Raw genomic sequence first — 20235 nt, 5'->3', positions numbered from 1 at the left:
CCTTCTAGGAGGACTTCAATTTAATTTTCAAAAAAAAATTTATAGCAGTTTTCAGTCAGCATCACATGCGGAATGGGGGGGGGGGGGGGGTCATCAATTGGTCATCAATTTATCAGTCTAGGAGAGCATCAGTGGATCTACAGGTGCTTTAACAGGTGTCTGTTATAATTTTTGAAATATTGGATGAGAATTAAATTTCTTAGTTTTTGAAATTAAAAATATTTTCATATTTTAAATTCATTTGGTAAGTGGATTTAGCCTTACGGCGAGAAAGGTAACCTTTACCTGAAAAAAAAGTCTCAAAAAATTTAAATCTTAATTAACTAATCGAAAATATTTCTTAAGATATTTTCGTTTTCCAGAATGTAGCAGTCTATAATAGTATTCTCATTTCAGGAAGCAAACAAATTAGAGAAAAATTTGTTGAAATTGAAATCATGTTTTAGCGAAAATGCCAATCAAAATTTTAAGTTGAAATAATTGAAAAATTTCACTCACTTCATTTCATATTGTTTTAAGCGAGCAGAGTTTTCAATGGACTCGGGGCTGAAAAGTTGTCAAGTTCCGCTCATTATTTTGAGCCGGAAAACAACTCGCTTTTTCCATGATTGGTCGGTTTCTTTGTTTCCAATTCAACTTCAAGATAGTAACCAACTGAAAAAATATTCCATAAGTTTTAATTAACAATCGCAGACTATAAGTGGTGTATTGGGCTAATAAATTGTCAAACTTTAGTATAGTTTTGTTTTGACTAGTATCAGTTTCACTGTCCTGTTGGTACGTTTAAGCTGGAGTCAACTCTAAAGTTTTCACATGAAGAATGCTTCGTTGCCATAGCCCATTTGTTTTTGAGGCTGTTTTTCTTTCTCGTTCACGTGTTTGGTATATGTCCCTTCCGACGAAGTAGCCTTATCCTGTCATGCAAATATAGTTATTTTTTTTGCATCAATCAGACTGTTGCTGAATAAAAAAAACCGCTATTCAAGCTGTATTCGACTTTTCGTCCATCAATCAAACAGTTGGAAAAAAATTACATTGGAGCTGAACTCAATATTTTCTCATTTTATCAATCGGTATTAGCCCATCATAGCACATTTTCGGGCAAAATGGATCAGCGCGTATGTGGTACGGTGTTGTTTAAGGTGTAGTACTATACTACTGAACAATCCCGCCTCCTCCTCAGCCCCCAAAGTGCTGATCGGGTCGACTTCTCAAATCTCTAATCGATTTTGTATGTTATGACCAAGAGTGTATCCTGTCAAACACTGAGCGTGATTCTTTTTTCGAAAAAACTGTCTTATGTCAATAATATCTAAAAGTGTAATCTCAGCTTAAATCAAAATTTGATCTAAATTTTCCGGGGCGCCATTTCCTAATTTACGCTAACTTAGTCTGTATGCTAAATACCCCGAATATGCGCCTCTTTCTCTTATTCTCCCTCTCCTTCATCTGCGCGCGTCTCTGTTCCTCCTGCTCCTTGGCCAGTGCGATGGAGTAGCTGTTCCAATAAGCCGACACGAATATGTAGAGAGCCACTGCACAGCCGAAGAAAAGTACAGACAGTCCGCAAATCAGAGCCACATTGCCCATCCACTTTTTCGATCTACGTTTTTAATGATAATTTTCAATTTATTCCAATTGTATCAACAGGAGAAAACGGAAGGCAAAATCAGCTTTTTTTATTTCTTGATCAAAAACTTATTGCGTTTAATTTTCTGTTTTGAAGCTATAGTTGAAACTTTCTTAAGCCGAACAATGATATGAATTGGATAAAGTTTACACTTTCTAGATATGTCTTGAAAGCTCAGTACTTACTCCTGGTGGTTTCTGAATTCTAAAACAACAAACTATGATTCATTCGAGGAGTTCTATAGATTTCTTATTATAAATTGGTCAAAAATTGTTTTTCAATGAAAATACCTGAAGCCAAATAGACCCTGTATAAAGAAGGACACTGTTCCATTACTGCATACTTGACAGTCCACCCAGAAATGGTCCTCAGCAGTGCCTTGCTGTCATTAGTGGCCACAGTGGTATTGAATACTGCCCATACATGCCCCCCCTCATAGCCCCAGAATCCAGTGACCTCACAGTCGACCTTGAGATCGGGACTGTGCAGCTGAACAGTGCTGCACTAGAAAAAATGTTTTCTTTTTTTTTCGGTAAAAATAGTATTTTAAGTTTGGCACCATATATTCAATCATTCTTCGCCGGATTTTGTCTTACTTTTGATTTTCTTATTTTTATTTTCTATTTTTTGCAAATTCCAGCAGGAAAAATTTTTGCAGATTCAATTTTAATACCTCTGGATTCCACGGTTGAAAAGCAAATCACCGAGCTTGGCCTCATGAAGTGTAGTTATAAATTGAAAAAAATTTGGTGTAATTGAGAGAAAAGTTTCAGCGAATCTTACTATTTGTAAGTTTATCTCAGGCATTTTTGGGGTATTTAGGAAATAAGACGACAAAAAATTAGACGATCGTAGAGAAATGGAATTTACCCGCAGTGACAAAAATGGACAAAAATCGATTATATACATAAAAATCTACAGATTAACTTAAGTATAGAATCGATTTATCTACAACCATTTTGCGAACGATAATCGATTCTATACAGATAGAATCTATTTTTTTCCTCCAAAAATAAATGGATTTTAGTGCCAAAACAATCGATTCTTCTATTCTATAAAACCTGTATATAACCTGTAGATAATAAGCATATAGTCAGTATATAATCTCTATACATTGAAACATGTAGATGATCTGTATATAATCTGTAGATAATCTGTAGATAATCTGTAGATAATCTGTTTTTAATCTGTAAACAATCTGTATAAAAGTGATTAAATTGCCTAAAAATTATAAGGGTCGTAACAATTTCAGTTTTGTCCATTCATGATTTATACTAATGATTTTTTCACAAATTCAACAAAAATTTGTTATCAGGAAATTTTTCCTCAGTATAACAGTGAGCTGAACTCACTTGAGGGAAATTATTTACCGCAAACTTCAATTTTTAAGAGATCTACAGAAAATATTTTGCAATCTAAGGGTTCCCGCGTTAAAAATTTGTGGAAAAATTCTTCAACTGCCACTTAAAAGATCAACCTTCTCAGCCCAGTTTTGCTAGAAAAAAAATCAATAAAAACATCAAACAGAAAACTTAACATAGAGCAATTAGTTTTTGCAGCAACCCATTCTGAAAAAAAATTATTTAAAATTTTTTTTTCAAATCAAACATCAGAAAGAAAAATTCAATGAAAAGCCTGCATTATAATTTAATTTCAATACAATCATATCATCTTATTGGCGACAGTGTTGAGATAATTTGTATATAGTCTGAATAAAATATGTATATAATCTGTAGATAATCTCTAGATAATCTTTAGATAAACTCTAGATAATCTGTAAGCAATATGTATATAGTATGCAGAAAATTTGATACAGAAAAAAAACAGTTTTAGAGAATTTTAGTACTGATTGTTGAATGAAGATATACAGTGTGAAGTTTTTGCAAAATAAAATGCAATATAATCGATTATTAAAACTACATAATCGAAATTTTACTATATAAAATTACAACAGGCCTAAAATCTGTATATTTTTCTGTAGATAATCGATTTTTATCCATTTTTGTCACTGCGGGTACGGACAACCAGTATTTACTCAGCCAAAATTTAATTTAAGTCTGTAAACAAATTTCATGCAAGTTAGTGCATAAATTGTCTTTAAGATAATTCAAGTCTGTAAACAAATTTCACGCAAGTTATTGTCTAAATTTTTTTTCTAATCGTCTAATTTGCTTTTCGTCTAATTTCCAAAACCCCGAAACTCCCTACTCAAGCATAAAAAGAAACAAACAAAATAGCGAGAATTATTTACTGAGCATGAATTATTTGAGCCTGAGACATTTACTGACCTCATTGGCGATCAAACTCTCGGCTAATAAGTACTTTTCTGCAGTTGGTTCCTTGTACTCTTCCTCAACATAGGGGTCAAAGGCAAAAGACATTTGAGCCTCCATAGGGTGCAGAGACGACCACTTGTATCTAGAAGGAAAAAATATGTGCACATAAACTCATAAGCTTTTCAGTAACTGACAAACCAAGTAGTTATTGATCAATTTCGGCGCGAGTGTTTTTTTTAGAAATTAATTTTTCTCGTAAAATCGAAAAAACAAGTCAAATCTTGATTTGATTGCTATTTGAAAATTTTCAAAAGTTTTTTCAAATAAGAAGAAAACCGATTTTTTTTCAAATTTTTTTATTTGAAGACAATTTTAGAGTGGAGATTCATGCTTCATAAATATTTACTTTAAATCAAAAAGATTTGTTTCTTTTTTTTATAAAAAAAAATCATGGTCAATTGGATCAGAAAGAAGAAAAATATCAGTACACACCCAGGCGAACGTAAAAAATACCGACAAGCCTATGAAAAATTGAAAAAATCATTAGTTTTTATTTTTTCTATTTAGCTTCTCAAAAATTAGCAGTGATTAAAATCTTCTTTTTTATGGTAATTGCGAGTTGACAAAAACAAACTTTGTCTATTTTAAGTTTTGTCACTTTTTGTGGTACATTTTGCCTGATTTATACATTTTAATCAAAATTTTAACCCAATTATCCTCGACACTGTCACGATTTTTAAACTTTTTTTAATTGTTGCTCGAATTCAAAACACACTCTCAAATACCAATCCCCCCCTTTCAATGATCCGAACAACAAGCTGCCAGCAAAATTATGATATCTTGTTTATAACGTAATCTAGGCGTGAACCTTTCAAGCAAAAAAATATAGATTGTAGTAAACGATTTTTGTTGCAGCCAATACCGTTTATATATATATATATATATATATATATATATATATATATATATTTATATAACCGTTAGAAATTTTTCAAAAATTGGCGATACTTAACCACTAAAGATTTCAAAGTTTAAATCTTATAGTCAAAAACAAACGGTTAAATTTGACTAATTTACTATGAGAATTGCACATTAACTTAATAATGTGAATCTCCAGATGCAATTTATATATGAGATTAATGTACATAAACCTACGGGTTTTTACTCAAGTTTGAGAAATTTCTGATTTTTGTATTTTAGATCAAACAAAGAAAGTAACAAAAATCATGAATGAACTTTTTATATACTCCAATTTTCTAGATATACAATTTCATTTATGAAAAAAACAATAGTCATACAATGTCATACAATTATATTGATACAAAAATGCTCTTTTTGGCTCATAAAATTTTTTGAAAATGTATGTTGAGCAATTTTTCCATTCATGAAAAATCTACGCTGACTCAAAACGGGACATCTCATCCCAATAATCTAAATTAGCCAAATGGAACTTTCCAGTTTTGTCGTCTCATGGGTATTAAAGCAACTTGGAAGAAAAGCACAAACTCTAGCTTACAAAAAAACAGCTCTCGAAATTTTCGAAGTCGGAAGCTGTTGTCTTATTTCTACGCAAGATGCGCCAATTGCTTGATTGAAACTGATTTTATGATAACCAAGCGCCAATCAAGTCAAAAATAGTGAGCAGAAAAATTTCATGCTTAAAAAAATTTAATTCAAAAAGTTTTTGCTTATCTTGAAATTGTTACTAGTTTACTACCTCAGAAAACACACACACGCACACAAAAACTTTCATTCGGCCCTTGAACGACGCAATAGGAGGTCATTAAGCCAAAAAAAAATTGCAGGAGCTGAGTTTACGGGAAAAAATCTAGTACCCGATTGCAATACTTTTTCTTATCGCAGGGGTAAAACGGGGATGAAACAAAAAGGCGACTCTCAATCATAATAAAAATTGTTCGAATCAAAAAACAATCCATGCTTGAAAATTAAGCCAACAAAATATATGCAGATTTACTAAAAAACTATAGTTTGATTTTTCTCGTTCAAACACTGCAGTTTTATACATATTGAGAAAAACAAGGTCCGAACCCCCATCTTGCCTCTAGACTACGTGAAAAGAAGCCTGGAAATTGCATGTTCAAAAATAAGACAACTTCAGCTTCTCACTCATTTTTAACAAAAGTTGTTTTCGAAGAAAATCTACTTCCCAATTAGAAGACGCTTGCTCTCGCAAGTGTAATGGCAAGCATTTTTAATCAACCCGTGTAAGAGTGCTCAAACTTTGATTCGCGTGAAATTTGTTTCCATGAGCTTACGTTTGCGAGTGTCCAATCTCGATCAGCAGGTAGGTAACTGAAACAATGAATGTTTATGAGTTGTTCTATTCGGAGAGATTTTTTGCAGAGAAGTTAAGAACTTTCCTTACCTGATAAAAGTAATAACGTGTATTTTGAAGCAACCATTATTTCGAACTGGACATCAGAGCGAAGTTGAATAAATTTTGAAATAGAAAAATTGGGAAATGAAATTTGGGAAAATGTTGCGGAGAAACTGATTGAAGTATTAATTTTTAATGAATCAAACCAAAATGAGCTCAAAATTGCATGGATAGTGTTATTCGCTATGCACAGATGTTCAGTACTCTTGAAACAAATTTCAGCACAGAAATATAACGACAAACACTCAAAAAAGCAGGCAAACATATCAAGCAAATGTTCGAGCGAACTTATATTTTCTGTTGAAAATGAGTTTTGTCCGTGAGAAGCAGAATTAGGCTAAAGAGGAAAATCTTGAAGTGTTACCTTTTATGTTGACCAAAGTGGGGAGAATTTTAGGATTCAGATGTTTTTCCGTAAATAAAACTCACAAGATGACCTGAATAATCAAAAAACAAGAAAATATTGGAAAAACGGTTTCTTGTTTTCGTTTGGTGTTATTTGGTTAGCAATTTAGGGGCTTGCGAAAATATTATCATTTCAGGTGCAAAGAGACTAGTATATAAGGTCATTGAGGTTTAAGTTTTTAGCTTACAAAAGCGTTTGTCTTGAAGTTTACATTCGCATCGTTTTTTCTTACTGGTTTCCCACGAAAAAGACAAATTTTTGTTCTCTTGGTGAAAAATTCTAACCTAGGAGATTTAGGGGAAGACACTTCTTTTCTCAGGGTTTTGATCCCCTCAAAACACAAAAAATTTTGCTTTAATACTGCTTTAAGACGTCCATTTTTGGTAAACTAACACTAAAATTTTTCTGAAGGCGCCTTTGGCTTAATATACACTAAGTTCAAGGGAGGAGTGAGCACCAAAAATATGTCATTTTTCGGTTAAAACTTTCGGTAAAATTTTTTTAACAAAGTAGAATCTTCATAGTGTTTTTCGAAAGCTTTGAAAGTTAAGGTAGTAATTATTTCTCGAAAACTACCTATGATAATCTTAGTTTCTCTGTTTTATCAAATTTTACTAAGTTTTTGAAAATTTCATAAGAACCATTAAGCATGGACAATTGTCATAATTCTAAAGAAAGTTACTTCGAATTTTTTAATGAGATAATTAGAATTGAAAAAAAAATTAGTTCTCAATATATAAAATTAGTTTACAAACTTGTCAATAGGCTAGAAGAATTTACAAGCTTCTCGGTACACTTTTTGAAATGTTGAATTTTGCAACATAGTTGCAAGCAAATCCGGAAAAAAATATCAGAAAAAAACTGGTCTGAATATTATTTTCTAAATGCATATCAACCGGCTATTTTTATAGCTCCGGCTTCAAAAGAAAAAATAGAGTGCTTAGGTATGAAAAGATTTTCCCCTTTTTTGACAACCAAAATAACAGCCACAATTGAATTTTCAGCCTTGAAAATATCAATTACATGAGTGTAAATTCCAACAAATTTGTTTTAAATCATCGCTTGTGAAGATACACTTACTCGCGTGTAAAAATGACTGCTTGGGATTAATTTATTGCGCAACTCTATTATTTCGGCTTTCAAAAAAAATGCTGAAAATATATGTATGGTGAGTTTTTTCGGTCACATTTGGCGATCGAAATAATAGTTCTTATATCGAATTCATATGTAAGAAGATATTTTACTTTCGATTAATTTTTGTAAACTTCTGGGGATTTGAACATTGTCAATTTGACAATGCTCTGGGCTAATGTACGCTTTTAAGATTTTGTTTATCATGACAAACGTGTAAGGCGATTTGTTCATGCACGACAAAATATCCCTCATTACAAAACTGTTCCAAATTGAATTGAAGCAAGCTAATCGGCTGTATCAGTTTCGTACTAGTCAAAGTTCCACATTTGATGTATGATTTTGGTTGTGCAAAATGCATTTTTTTTTCGAAACATTTTCAATTTCAACAAATATTTCGTGCCCATTTAAGAGCTAGTCCAAACATTCGTTCTAAAGTCAACTGATTCAAGCTAATTGATCCCACTAATGCTCCGTTAGACGCAACTTATTTGATATTGAGTCTGAGGATAAAATATATGTTTTTTCAGGGGCGGATTTAGGTGTGAGGGGGATTCGACCTTCTGCCGACCCAAAGGGACCTTCTGCCGACCCAAAGGGACCTTCTGCCGACCCACTATTTTGAGATATCCATTTTTGGCTGACGGACCCTAAAACTTTACTAAAGGCGCCTTACTTTTTTTATGGAGGATCGCGCGCCAAAAAAACACGGTTTTTTGGTCGAAATTTTCCAAAAAGTGCTTAAAAACGCTATTTTTGAACTTTTTTCAAATTTTGCCTGCGGCGCAGAAATTTTGCTCAAAACAGAGTTTTTTTAGTGCTTTGGGAGAGCTCGGAAAATAATTTTGGTCGACCTAAAAAAAAATGCCGACAAAAAGTTTGAAAATTCCCCCCCCCCCCCCCCCCCGAGAAAATCCTAGATCCGCCACTGTAATTTTTATTCATAAATTTTTGCAAAGTTGACTCAATGTTGTCAGCAAAGTTCACTGAAAAGCTGATGTGAATTTTTTTCAGGGCTGACCTTTTTTTGTTTTTCAAATTGATTTTTTGAAACTAACAAAATTTATTCGGTGCTTAAGGTTGAACTTCAACCATCCCAGGAATAAAAAAACTGCAGAAATTTAACATAAAAAAATTGAAGAGAAATATTTTAGCCACACTTGTTATCAAGTTTTTAGCTTCAAATACTGTGGTATTAATTATTTGCACTTCTTGCACAGCAATCAGCTATGCTTGTTTGATCCAAGGAGACAACATTTTTGAGTTTTCAAACTTTGCAGAGCATCTGTTTGTCCTCATTGTCAATTTAAAAGTAAAATTTATGCGATCGATCATTATTTAACAGCAACTAAGATATAATGTGCTGGTAAAATCCGAAATTCATTATCTATCTCTTCTTCTTCAAGCTTGGTTTCCTTTTGTGCTTGTCAACCTTGGCCAATATTGCGAAACAGTTGAAGGCTCCAGACCACAGGTGGAACTTATCTCAGATCCTACATGTTAACTGTTTCTTTTCCTGTGAGTAACGGGAGAAACTAATCCTGGAACGTTTACCCAGACGCAAACTAGCATGATTGAGTCGATATTTGGAGATTGCGCTTAAGACACAATTTCCACCTTGAGATAAATCCAAGAAGCTTATGAAAATTTAAATTCATAAAACCTCTGGATCAACTGATATTACTATATTACTGCCACCACCCAGTGGATTTTCGTCGCTCTGAGCTGTAAATTATTCGATACAAAAGAATTCAATTCAAACCAACACTGTCAACAAAAAGCCTTCCTTATGTAGTATATATCATTGTTAGAGATCCCTTTGACGCCTTAGTATACAGTAGCGTGCGCAAGAAGCTTTAACGGTGGGAAGGGTTTGAAAAAATTGCCTACCATTTTTTTGTCAGCTTATTAGAATTCAAATTTTACTGGCTCTGCCAATCTGATTATAGTTAGTAAACCTTTGTTTGACTCCGGTAAACTTTTTGAAAAAAAGTTGTGTTTACTCTTTAACATTTAGACAAAAAATGCACGCCACTGTTAGCATAACTTGTACTAAAATATTATTGAGTAAAAAAAACAATAGATGAATAGCAAGTCGTCGTCTTCGGGAGGTGGTGGCGACGAACAGTCGCACGACAGCCGAACGAAAAGTGGGGGTAATCGGCGTCAGTCAGTTTCCGCATCATCATCTTCTGGCGGGTCGAATCATGGAAAAGAGGGTCGAAGAGCTGTAAGCCGATTGATTTGCTGGCCTATCACATTAAACATTAACTGGAACCTGGAACTTCAAACGATAGCCGTCTCAAATTATCGCCAGATCTTTTTTTAACATTCAGCATCAGTACTGTTCAAATTTAAATTGTTTTTATTACAAATTGAATTATATGGTCTGCTCTAATTATTCAGTGACTGATAATTAATCGTTTTGGCCGAGCGAAATTAAGAGTAAACAAATGTTTTCACAAGGCTTTTTTCTGTATTTACCATTCGTTCTTATGTACGTAAGTGCTTCTTACGTCTCGCTTTTCAATTTTTTTTGTTCTATACTTGGTGTATTTGTCATTGTATATCACCAATGATTAAACTCATCAGCTTCAAGCGTAGATTTCTCATTTTTTAACTTATTCGAGTTTTCACGATTAACTTTTCAAACTGTCTTACAAATTTTGTTAACTATTCAACTAGTGTTATGACCGCTTTTACTAGCTTTTTAATAGGGTCCAGTCTTGCCTTTGGTTCCAAAAGTGACTCTCAATTTCAGATGGTCCGCATCCAGAAACAGGATGACGGAACCACTCGCCGGATCGAAGTCCAGGAGCAGATGAGCACTGGCAAATTCTACAAGAAGGTCATTCACGCCTTCCACCTTCATAATCCGAAGGAGTACGGAGTGTACAGAGGGCGGAACAAGACTATTCTTATTAAGCCGTCAGGGGGGAAGACCCTCGCAACATATAAAATCAAGTAAGTTGCAGAGCCGAAGTCTGGATCTCTCGATAGTTATTGTTCCGACCACTGAAAGTGGGCAGAAACTTTGATTTCGGGTTTGTTTTAGTTGTTATTACTTTTTTGCTTTTGTTATTACTTCAGTTGTAATCGATTTTTTGTCTAATATGGAGCGTTTAGAGCGTGCGAGTTTTCATATTTATAAATAATTTAGCAAAGATGATTGTAGTCTGTTAAAAGTTGCTCAGGAAATTTCTGGGAAACTTGGAATTTATCTGTTCAAACCACGCACAAAACATATGATTCAAATTGAGAAAAAAAATAAGAAAAGTTTTTTCTTGTGTAAAAAAAAATTGTGGTCGGAAGCACAGCAACCGGCAGACTTTTGTTTTCATAATATGAAATTTATAGCTCTGGCGGCATGCAATAAAAACAAACAGTAGACAAATAAACTTCATTTGTAAACTGGTCATTGGCCCAGTTCAGTTTTCACGACTGAAATTTAATTAAGGCCCAAATAAAAGGGAAAGGGTCAAAACTGGCATGGCGTTTGATTGCCGTTCTTTTTCAATGAACCATTTCCATCCTCTCACGCTTTCAAAAACTAAGCTGCAAATATAACATTTATAATTGTAGTTCCTGCAAATTGCAGAGGAGAAGGCTTTAACAGGCCTTTTGGAGGATAGTTAATTTTTACTTTTTCCCCACATTCCACACTGATTTATTTTGTGACCGAAGCTCTTTTTTGCGAATCAAGGCTGATTTTTTTTTGCGTCCAGAACTTGGTACCACACTACTAGACTTGGTAGACCTGAAACTAGAGGTCAAGTGAGAGCTCGTCCTCACACGCTATCATTGCCATGTAAGGGAATTCAATTCACGAATACGCTAAGTGCAAATGTATCCATTAAAAGGGCTATAACCGAAAACATTCCGATTTGCTAAGAACAACTAATACCTTAAAATTACTGTTTTATATACAACTAGAGTACCAAAGCTATAACATACCTTCAACCCTTTATTCAATGACTAGGGCAACCAAAATGGTGACATTGCGGAAATGCAATCGGCGGAGTTTACCGGAAAAGGCAACCAAATTTAGGCTAACAATTTCCTCGAAGTTGCTGGGCAGAAAACGACTTAAATTCAAACTAAAAAGATTGAAAAATTTGAATTCCAGAAAGTAATAATTTACTAGCGCCTTGTCAAATTTCGCGAGAAAAATTACAATGTTAGCTGAAAATTAATCTATTTTTGACAGTTTTCATGCTGAGAAGTATACGTTTTCGACTGAAACTTTGGCTTTTAAATGAGCTCATAGGGAGTGGCAGAGGCAATCATTTAAAAAAGGCTACTTGAAAGTTTATGGGAAGGGAGTTATGGTGGGCATTGCTCAATTGATCTGTGCTGTTTCAGAGGGGGTGACATGTTGTTCTTGTTCCCGGTGGATGAGGACTTGGGGGACGAGTGGGAGGAGGACCAGTACGAGGACGAGACAGAGACAGACACCACTGTGGGAGACATCAAGTCTCCACAGACACCAGGTGAGCCATACAAATAACCAAAACAACAGCAACAATAACAACAAATACGCTTCATGGGGATGCTCTCTGGATGGTGTACTCTAACTTCCAATACAAATCAGATTTCTGTTCCCAGCTTTTTAAATTTACTCCATCATTTCAGATTGAGGAAGAGTGCGCGCCGAATATCACAAAATCTTAAATTAAATAAAAATCTCGATGAAAATTTCCACTTTTTTGAATTCAATGAATAATTCAAGCAAAGAGTGTGTTTTTATAGGGTGTTTCAGATCTACTTGAATTTAAACTCAGTGATATCAAAATTACATGCGCAAAAATGCTTATATTACGAGACCCTGGTGAAGCTTCACTTCGCGGACACAAGCAAAAAACGGCAAAAAAATAAACAACTTTATCTTGAAAATGAAAGAACTTTGGATACTGGGTGATCTATCGCAGGTCTACGCCTTGATAAAAGAATACTTACCACTAACCATACCATTAAGTCGTATATATTAACACTTTCAAGTATGCTTGACTAATATACTCCAGGCAGCAAAAAATAAATTTTAATTAAAAAGCTATAGCTACTACTGTTCAAACAATGCAGAAAAAACGTTTCCCGTTATGTTCATTTGTGTTCCAAAATCAATCTATCAGATTCGAAAAACCAACAGTAGCCGGCTGCTGTACAGAGTTCTGACCAGTTAACTCACAAAATATTATTGAAAAACAAATTATTTTCAACGTCAAATTTGAAAGTTTCTGTCGTTTTTTGTTGTGTATAGTGTGCGGTAGTATGTAGCAATGACAGTGCTCTGCTGCTGGGCTAATTCAGAAAATTCTGACTGAACAACTCAATTATAAATTTGATCAACAGTTCAATCGGTTTAACATTTTTTTCTCAAAAAATTGTAAAGTTACAACTTCTGCATAACAAAATCAATTTCTGTAACAAAACAACAAGCAAAAACTGCTTCTAGCAGACAAAATCTCTCAGTCAAGGTCGTTTTATGAACTGAAGTAAATTTCTGCGCAAAGCAAAAACGTTTTCTGGGGGATCGAACCTGTTTACGGAGCGGTTAGTTTTGTTCTATTATGTTTGGTTCTTGTATGATTCGTAAATGATATGACCTAGGGTGAGAAACGAACCCAAGCCAAACCCGTCGGATTGTTCTTGGTATGCGATTGGTTAGAGTCTTTGTGGTTTAATGCAAGTATTTTTGCTTGTTCTGTACTAGCTTTACAATTTTTTTCACACTTGAGTGGGAACAATGACCTTTTCTGGTACATTTTTTGTCTGGTACATACAAGACGAAAAACAAAGCAAACGAAAAGTTTCAAATATTTTGTCCTTTTTTCGAAACTTTTGAATTTTTAACGCAAAGAGGAAGCGTTAAGTGAAGATTTACAAACTAGATTCTTTAGGCAAAAACTTAGTTTTCATAGTTTTATCAATAGTTTTCGTGTTTTTACTGCTAATCGCTCTAAATTGATTTAAATTGAAAATTTGTTAACCGGTGCTTCTTCTCGCTGAGAAAACTTTGTCGACGTTTTTAAACATCGTTCAAATGATATGACGAAATACGTTGTTCTATTATGTTATATCACCTGTCTCATTGCGATGACTTTTCGTGGAAAAAAGTTTATATAAACAAAACCCGAACACAAGTGCTCGGAACAAAAAGATGAACGTTCGGTCGGAACAAAAAGATGTGTTTCGGTGGTCGGAACACGAGGTTTTTCGAGAGATGCAAAAAAGGATATAAACAATTTTAGCTAAGATTACAACTGCGATTCGAAAGTAATTTAGATTTGAAAAAAAACTTTCATTGTAGTTGTAAAAATTTCTATATATTTAAAAATTTCAAAACAGCAATTCGACAGTAACTGAGAACTGAAAAAAAAAAATCAAATAAACTTTAAAAATCTGTTTTCCAAAACCGCAAAATGAATTCAAAACTGCTGTGAAAGCGAATGTCCCACGTTTCCCCCACACACACATTTCGCCCCTCTTAAATCTAGTGGCACATTTTGCCCCTCACACATTTCGCCCCTAATAATTTCACTTATTTCGTCCTCTCACGTTTCGCCCCTAACTTATTGCACAGTTCATTAAAGCCGCTTTCTTAATGTACATTTTAGGGGCGAAATAGGCCAGTAATTTATGAGAGGCGAAATGTGTGAGGGGTGAAATGTGTGAGGGGCGAAATGTGTGAGGGGCGAAATGTGTGAGGGGCGAAATGTGAGAGGGGCGAAATGCGTGAGGGGCGAAATGCGTGAGGGGTGAAATGTGCCACTAGATTTAAGAGGGGCGAAACGTGTGAGGGGCGAAATGTGTGAATACCTGTGAAAGCATACATTTCTTCACTTCAGAACCCCTCCCCTAGCGGTAAATTAGTCTGAATAGCAATTTACCTGTTTTCCTCTTTTGGAGGTTACTAAATATATACAGAAAAAGCTTGGCCTAAGCCTTAGTTCCTCCCCACTCTTGATTGGTCGGAATAAATCGCAATCTAGTACAGCACTTTTTTTCAGACTCACGAGGCCACGTTCGCTTCGGAAAAGCCACAGAAATGAGTAAATTTTGATCGAAGGAGCTGAAATCTATTTATTTGAAATCCTTCAGTGTCTAATAGAATATAAATAATTTCACAAAATTGCTCGAATGTAATTTAAGCTCTATCTCAATTTCACTTTTAATTTTCAAATTACAAACATTGGTTAAATTTGAGACTCAAATTGAACTCTAATTGGTCTGAAGAAATATATTGCAAAATAAATTTAAAATTTTTTCAACGGTTCAGAAATGACCTTAAATGACTCAACTGTATATTCTTCATCAAACTGTTTCTATTCATTTCATTAAAAAACTGATAAACCGCAAAACTGAAACTTAATTGAGCTTCCCCAATTTAGGGTCTCAATTCAGCTTCCCGAATGGCAATCCAATGAAGCAGCCGCAAAGGGTGATCATCGAGGAGGAAGATTTGGGAGTGGAGGCACCTGACCTCACCCACGAGTAAGTAGAATTAACTAATTTGTTGTCGAGAAAAACAGATCATTTGTTTCTTATTTAGACATAATTGAAACGATACTTGAACGCATGTATAAAAAACGACTAAAAATGTTCTTTTTTTTTCAAAAAATTAGATCTACCAAAAAATTTGCCTCCATTTGCCTTGAAGGAAAATCAAATAGAGGTAACTTCCCAAGGAAGATATTTACCAGTGCAAAGATTACATGGAAAACAAAATTTACACAGCCTTAATCAAAGCAGAATTAGTTAGTTCGACGCTTGTTGAGCCAACAAAATGTCTGCATTCAAAAATTTGAATGCAAAATGCTTCATAGCTCAGTTTTTATTGCAGACATTATTTGATTCCACAAGTACAGCTAATGATTGCTATTACTGGTATTTACTGCTTTTTTGACAGCGGATTCTATATTGATTGTAAATTAACCAATTCTTGTATATATTCTGTATGGCTTCAATTTTTTTTCTTGTCTTGGTTTGAAAGTTTCCAGCTTAAATTACATCGCCTTAGTCGCCTCAAATCGCATTTTTGACAGGTCTTACTGTTTCTTGGCGGGTCTGGGTTGGGGGACTTACAAATATCGATGTGCAAAATAATTCATAGCTCAAACTTTGTAAATTCCTAAACCAGACGCGCCAAGAACATTAACTTGATGTCAAAAAATGCAATTTGAGGCGACTAAGGCGATGTACTTAAAACTGAAACTTTTCAAATCGAGACAAACAATTTTTTTCTTAAATTATAAAGAACATATACACGAGTTGTTTCATTTACAATCAATATAGAACAAGAGTCCGCTGTCAAAAAAACTATTAAATACCATTAACAGCAATTAGTAGGTGTACTTGCATTTTCCAGAAAATTAGCGTATCAGCACAAATGATTCATCGATTCTGTTGATCAAAATTTTACCTGACAAAAACCGGTTCCGATTTCATTTTATTTGCTAATTGCATGAGTAATGATCAACAATGAGTTCTTTTAACAATTAGTTTCATAACTTTAAAACTAACTAATTCGAACGAACAGACTTTAACATCTGAAAAAAAGGCAAAAAAAAACTTTTACTTTATCAGGCGCAAAAAACTGGTGGTAACTAGGCTGAATATCCAGGAGACAAAAGACAATTAATTCAAAATCAACGAACCTATTGCCGTGGAAACTATCAAAATGAAGAAAAAAATGCTTAGAAAAATTAACACACAGAGGCGAAGCAGAGCTTTGCGCCACTAGTGATACCAAACTACATTCCGAAGTTCGAAAGACAATCATCAGTCTCGTACAAAATATAAAACAAGTTAATTGTTTGGAAATTGTTGATTGAAACACAAAACTTTTTTTACATTTCCTGTACAATTCAATTGCAAAAACACTAAAGCATTCAAGCTACACAAACTCTATTCGTTTTTTCTGAAAACTTTAATTTGAAAAAATAATACAAAAAAGAGAAATTTCGGTTCAAAAATTATGATCCAAAAAATCCGGAATTCACCAATAAGTTTCGCTGAAAATCTTGAAACCAAACAAACTGCATGTTCATTAAGATCATCCGGATGTATCGAAAATTTCGATAATCTAATGAAAAACAAAGATCAAAATGAACAAACAAAATTGAGCACTGAAACTTCAAATTGTCTGAATACAAAAAGTTCAAAAAAAACTACAAAAGGAATATGCAAAAGATATAGAAAACACTAAAAGCCTGTTAAATTAAACCAATAACAGCAATCTTGTCAAATAAGAAGCTACGCAATGGTAAAGTAGCTGAACCACAACCACAAAAATCACAAATAAAAATAAAGACTCAGTTAAACACAAATAAAGAAAGAACTACTTTCTTAGAAATCGTGCAATGACTGCCAAATACTTTCGTAAACAAGACAATCAAATCAAAAAATAAAAATAAAATTTTGGGAAATTTAAAAGAGAAACTTTGTTTTAGACTAGTATAAGAAGTTTTTAGACATTTGAACAATACGCTATGCCATCAACATGGACAAATTTCAAATGAAAAAACTCAAAATAAACTTTTCAAATCAAACTTACTGCACGCATGATCAAAACAAAAATCAAAAGCCATGCATTCGAAAAAAATTAAAATGTAATGAAAAAAAATTAAACAAAAACCGCTCCAAAGTTTTTTCATTTCAAACTGAAACTTTCAGCGCGTTTTCTGTAAAAAAAACCCTGTGTAAGGTTTTTAGAATTGAAATTAAAAAAATTGGTTGAAAATATTTTTCTAAAAAACAGCTGGCGAGTAAGCCGATCAAAATTGGGCTGAAACCAATTAGGCCTACAAAACAAAACAATCTTTTGGCCTGAAACCTTTTTTTATCAGTAAATCCAGTAACCCAATAAGTCTAGACACAGTAACGCATTAACTCTAGATACAGTAGCTCGAGGTGTTAAAAATGCAGAAAATGGGAAATGGAGGTCTTGAAATTGGAGATAATCCTGTGAATAAAATGTTTTAAGGGAAAAAAGCTATTAACTGATTGCAATGCCCGTGCTTCTTGAGAGCGTAAAGAAATTGGGATTAAACCACTTCAGCCAAAAACGATACTTTCAAAAACACTCGAGATACGAAGTTGAATATCGTAATAGTTCTAAGACAAAAAGCAAAAACCTAAGTAAAACGGCAGTGGACAGTTGGAACACTGTTAATGAATTTGAACAAACAAAAACTGACTTTTTTATCGACGAAAAATTGAATGCTACAAATATCTTTGAAATTCAAATGCTTTTAATATTGCGCTTTTTTGCTGAATTTTTTCAGCTAAGAGAGAAAAAAAGTTCTGTTCAAAAGGGTTTGCGCCATTTGCAGATATTTATTATGAGGGAGCTTGTTTTCCTTTAATTTCCTAAATGAAATAGAACAAAAATTAAACCACATGAATTAAGTAATTGCGCATTCAATTGTTTTGTATAAAATTAATGAAGAAAAATGAATCTCAAACAAGAAGCAGAGAAAAATGCAAAACTAAGACAGTGTAATTTGAATCAAGAAAGCAGTTGAGAAAAAATTTGTTTGTAGCAAAAAACACTGTACTGAAAATTTTATCACTCGCTTTTGATAATTTAGGCAGAGCCATCAGACGACACTTTAAATATGTGTTGCCGGTTACTGTGCTAGTAGCACATAATGTTCGGACTAGAGTCTTTAAAAAACTACAAGAGGAAGCTTTTTTGTCTAATTAGTTCTTCTGCGTAGGGATTTTAAAAAAGTCTGATGTAAAACTATATTTTAGGCATGTTTGACATTCATGATAAAACGAGCAAACTAAACTCAATCTTTTTCAGAAAACTGACTAGAAAAACAAAAATAAAAAATTCATAACATTTCAATTTTTTTTTACAGAAAATTTTACAATTTTTAAGAATTTTTTTTGGCTCTGAGAATGGAACAAAAACTCCAGAATTTAAATTTAATTGCTTAAAGTTAAGTTTTAGGGCATAAATTTCTCCTTATTAAGCTGTTGTATGCCTGATCGCTCGCTTTATTCGCAAAATTAGACAAATCAAAAATTTCAAACTGGTTTTTCTTGACACTAGAACGACTGAAAGGGCTTTAAAACGATATATCACTCAAACCAGTCCGATGATTATTTGTAGTTCCTTGTTTTGCGTGGAAAACAAAAAGAAAAAACTGAAACAACCGAATACAATGTTCCTTCCCACTTTCAATGGTCGGAACAAAAATGTCTCAAAGTCATGACTAAAAATGACTTGAAAAGAACAATTTGAGTGCAAACACCTTTGGAGACACTTTTGAAAGAAGCACGACTTGAATAAATTGTCTTTCAAAAATGAGAACAGGTGTCAATGAACTCAATGAGACCAAATAACTGATTGTTCTTTTCAATTTTATTTTAAGAGTTTTGACCTCACACACAATTCAAAACCTTTTGAAGATTTTTGATAAAACGGAACCCGCTTCGAGAAAACATCAGTTCAATAGGCGAACTCAATCGATTATCGAAACTAAAATTAGTTCCATTTTTTGTCGTGAAACTTACACACTCTTTGTTCGATTGATTTTGCCTTCCTTTTAACAAAGTAAATGGAGACAGCTACTATTTCTGAAAATTAAATACAACTTTGTAAATAAAAATCGTTAAAATTTTATTGCATCATTTGGATTTTTGTTATTCGAAAGCGTAGTTTTCCCGTCTTTTATTATAAAAAATTGATTACAAAAAGAATCTGATAAAATCGGCCATCGAAACTTTAAGTAGTTCCATGTTTTGTTGTGAAACTTGCACATTCTTCGTTTGATTGATTTTGCCTTCCTTTTAACAAAGGAAATGAAGAAATCGCAGTTGAGCGTAAACAAATTTTAAGGCTTTTTCCTGAAAAAAAAATCACTACGTTCATTACTCCATGACACGAAAAATGCTAACTAGATTTTCTCGACAGCACATCTTTCATAACATTTTCATTGAATCCTTATCGGGTGCTTTTATATAAATGCCCACTCTACGCCGTCACACGTTTTTGAGAGTAATTGGAACACGAATTGGATTTATTTTTGCTGTACTGTTGACTAATTACGAGTTAAAAATAACCTTGTTTTCAGCACTGTGACAGACCGAAACTTCATGCCATTTAATGACTACTTGCAGTTCATTTGTCTCCAAGACCCGAACAGTCCGTGAGTGCAACAATTACTTTAGACATAGTCAGACCCTCTTGATGATTTCATTTCTGCAAAAAGCAGAGTATCAATCGATGCTGTCTTAAAATAGTCAGTTTTATCCCCAAGCCGATTAATTTTGAGCGTAGTTTTTGTTGACTAATGAACACTGTTTTTGGTCGACAATTTTGAGATTACTTCATACGCCAAACCATGGAGCCTCTATTTCTGTAAGAGGTGATAGTTGTGAAGAT

At 33.7% G+C, this 20235-nt stretch overlaps 3 protein-coding genes across 8 annotated transcripts in view; 2 read left to right on the top strand and 1 right to left on the bottom strand.

Moving 5' to 3' along the window:
- LOC134847559 (uncharacterized protein DDB_G0287625-like) overlaps nucleotides 1–20235 on the top strand; it is a 288876-nt gene that overhangs the window by 167049 nt on the left and 101592 nt on the right. The window lies entirely within an intron of this gene.
- The window catches only part of LOC134847519 (nuclear protein localization protein 4 homolog), a 42926-nt gene that overhangs the window by 14599 nt on the left and 8092 nt on the right, over nucleotides 1–20235 (top strand). For 3 of the 6 annotated variants that reach the window (XM_063864615.1, XM_063864574.1, XM_063864598.1), the window contains exons 2-6: nucleotides 10603–10805; nucleotides 12204–12331; nucleotides 14849–14890; nucleotides 15230–15332; nucleotides 19925–19999. In XM_063864615.1, the coding sequence (XP_063720685.1) occupies nucleotides 10603–10805; nucleotides 12204–12331; nucleotides 14849–14890; nucleotides 15230–15332; nucleotides 19925–19999 (551 nt within the window). Of the gene's footprint in view, nucleotides 1–9046; nucleotides 9672–9882; nucleotides 10072–10602; nucleotides 10806–12203; nucleotides 12332–14848; nucleotides 14891–15229; nucleotides 15333–19924; nucleotides 20000–20235 lie in introns of those variants that run through there. The other 3 variants (XM_063864591.1, XM_063864582.1, XM_063864606.1) reach the window with 3 other exon arrangements.
- Nucleotides 675–6461, bottom strand: LOC134856881 (uncharacterized). Its single transcript, XM_063873176.1, has 7 exons — nucleotides 6293–6461; nucleotides 6183–6219; nucleotides 3919–4048; nucleotides 1921–2134; nucleotides 1816–1834; nucleotides 1408–1603; nucleotides 675–914 (listed from the first exon to the last, which is right to left on the bottom strand). The coding sequence occupies exons 1-7, from the start codon at nucleotides 6327–6329 to the stop codon at nucleotides 810–812; spliced, it is 738 nt and encodes a 245-aa protein (XP_063729246.1). The 5' UTR covers nucleotides 6330–6461; the 3' UTR covers nucleotides 675–809.

The sequence above is a fragment of the Symsagittifera roscoffensis genome, chromosome 1 (genome assembly GCF_963678635.1).
Source record: "Symsagittifera roscoffensis chromosome 1, txSymRosc1.1, whole genome shotgun sequence".
In the NCBI taxonomy this organism is placed as follows: domain Eukaryota; kingdom Metazoa; phylum Xenacoelomorpha; order Acoela; family Convolutidae; genus Symsagittifera; species Symsagittifera roscoffensis.
The sequence above is the reverse complement of the archived record's forward strand: the minus strand, read 5'-3'. Positions and strand labels throughout refer to the sequence as shown.

Excerpts from the sequence above, each read along its gene's own strand:
- LOC134856881 (XM_063873176.1), bottom strand. The coding sequence starts at position 6,329 with ATGGTTGCTTCAAAATACACGTTATTACTTTTATCAG. Across the intron at positions 4,049-6,182 it reads GAGATTGGACACTCGCAAAC|ATACAAGTGGTCGTCTCTGC; the intron begins GTAAGCTCATGG and ends TTTTCCTTCTAG. Across the intron at positions 2,135-3,918 it reads AGAGTTTGATCGCCAATGAG|TGCAGCACTGTTCAGCTGCA; the intron begins GTCAGTAAATGT and ends CATTTTTTCTAG.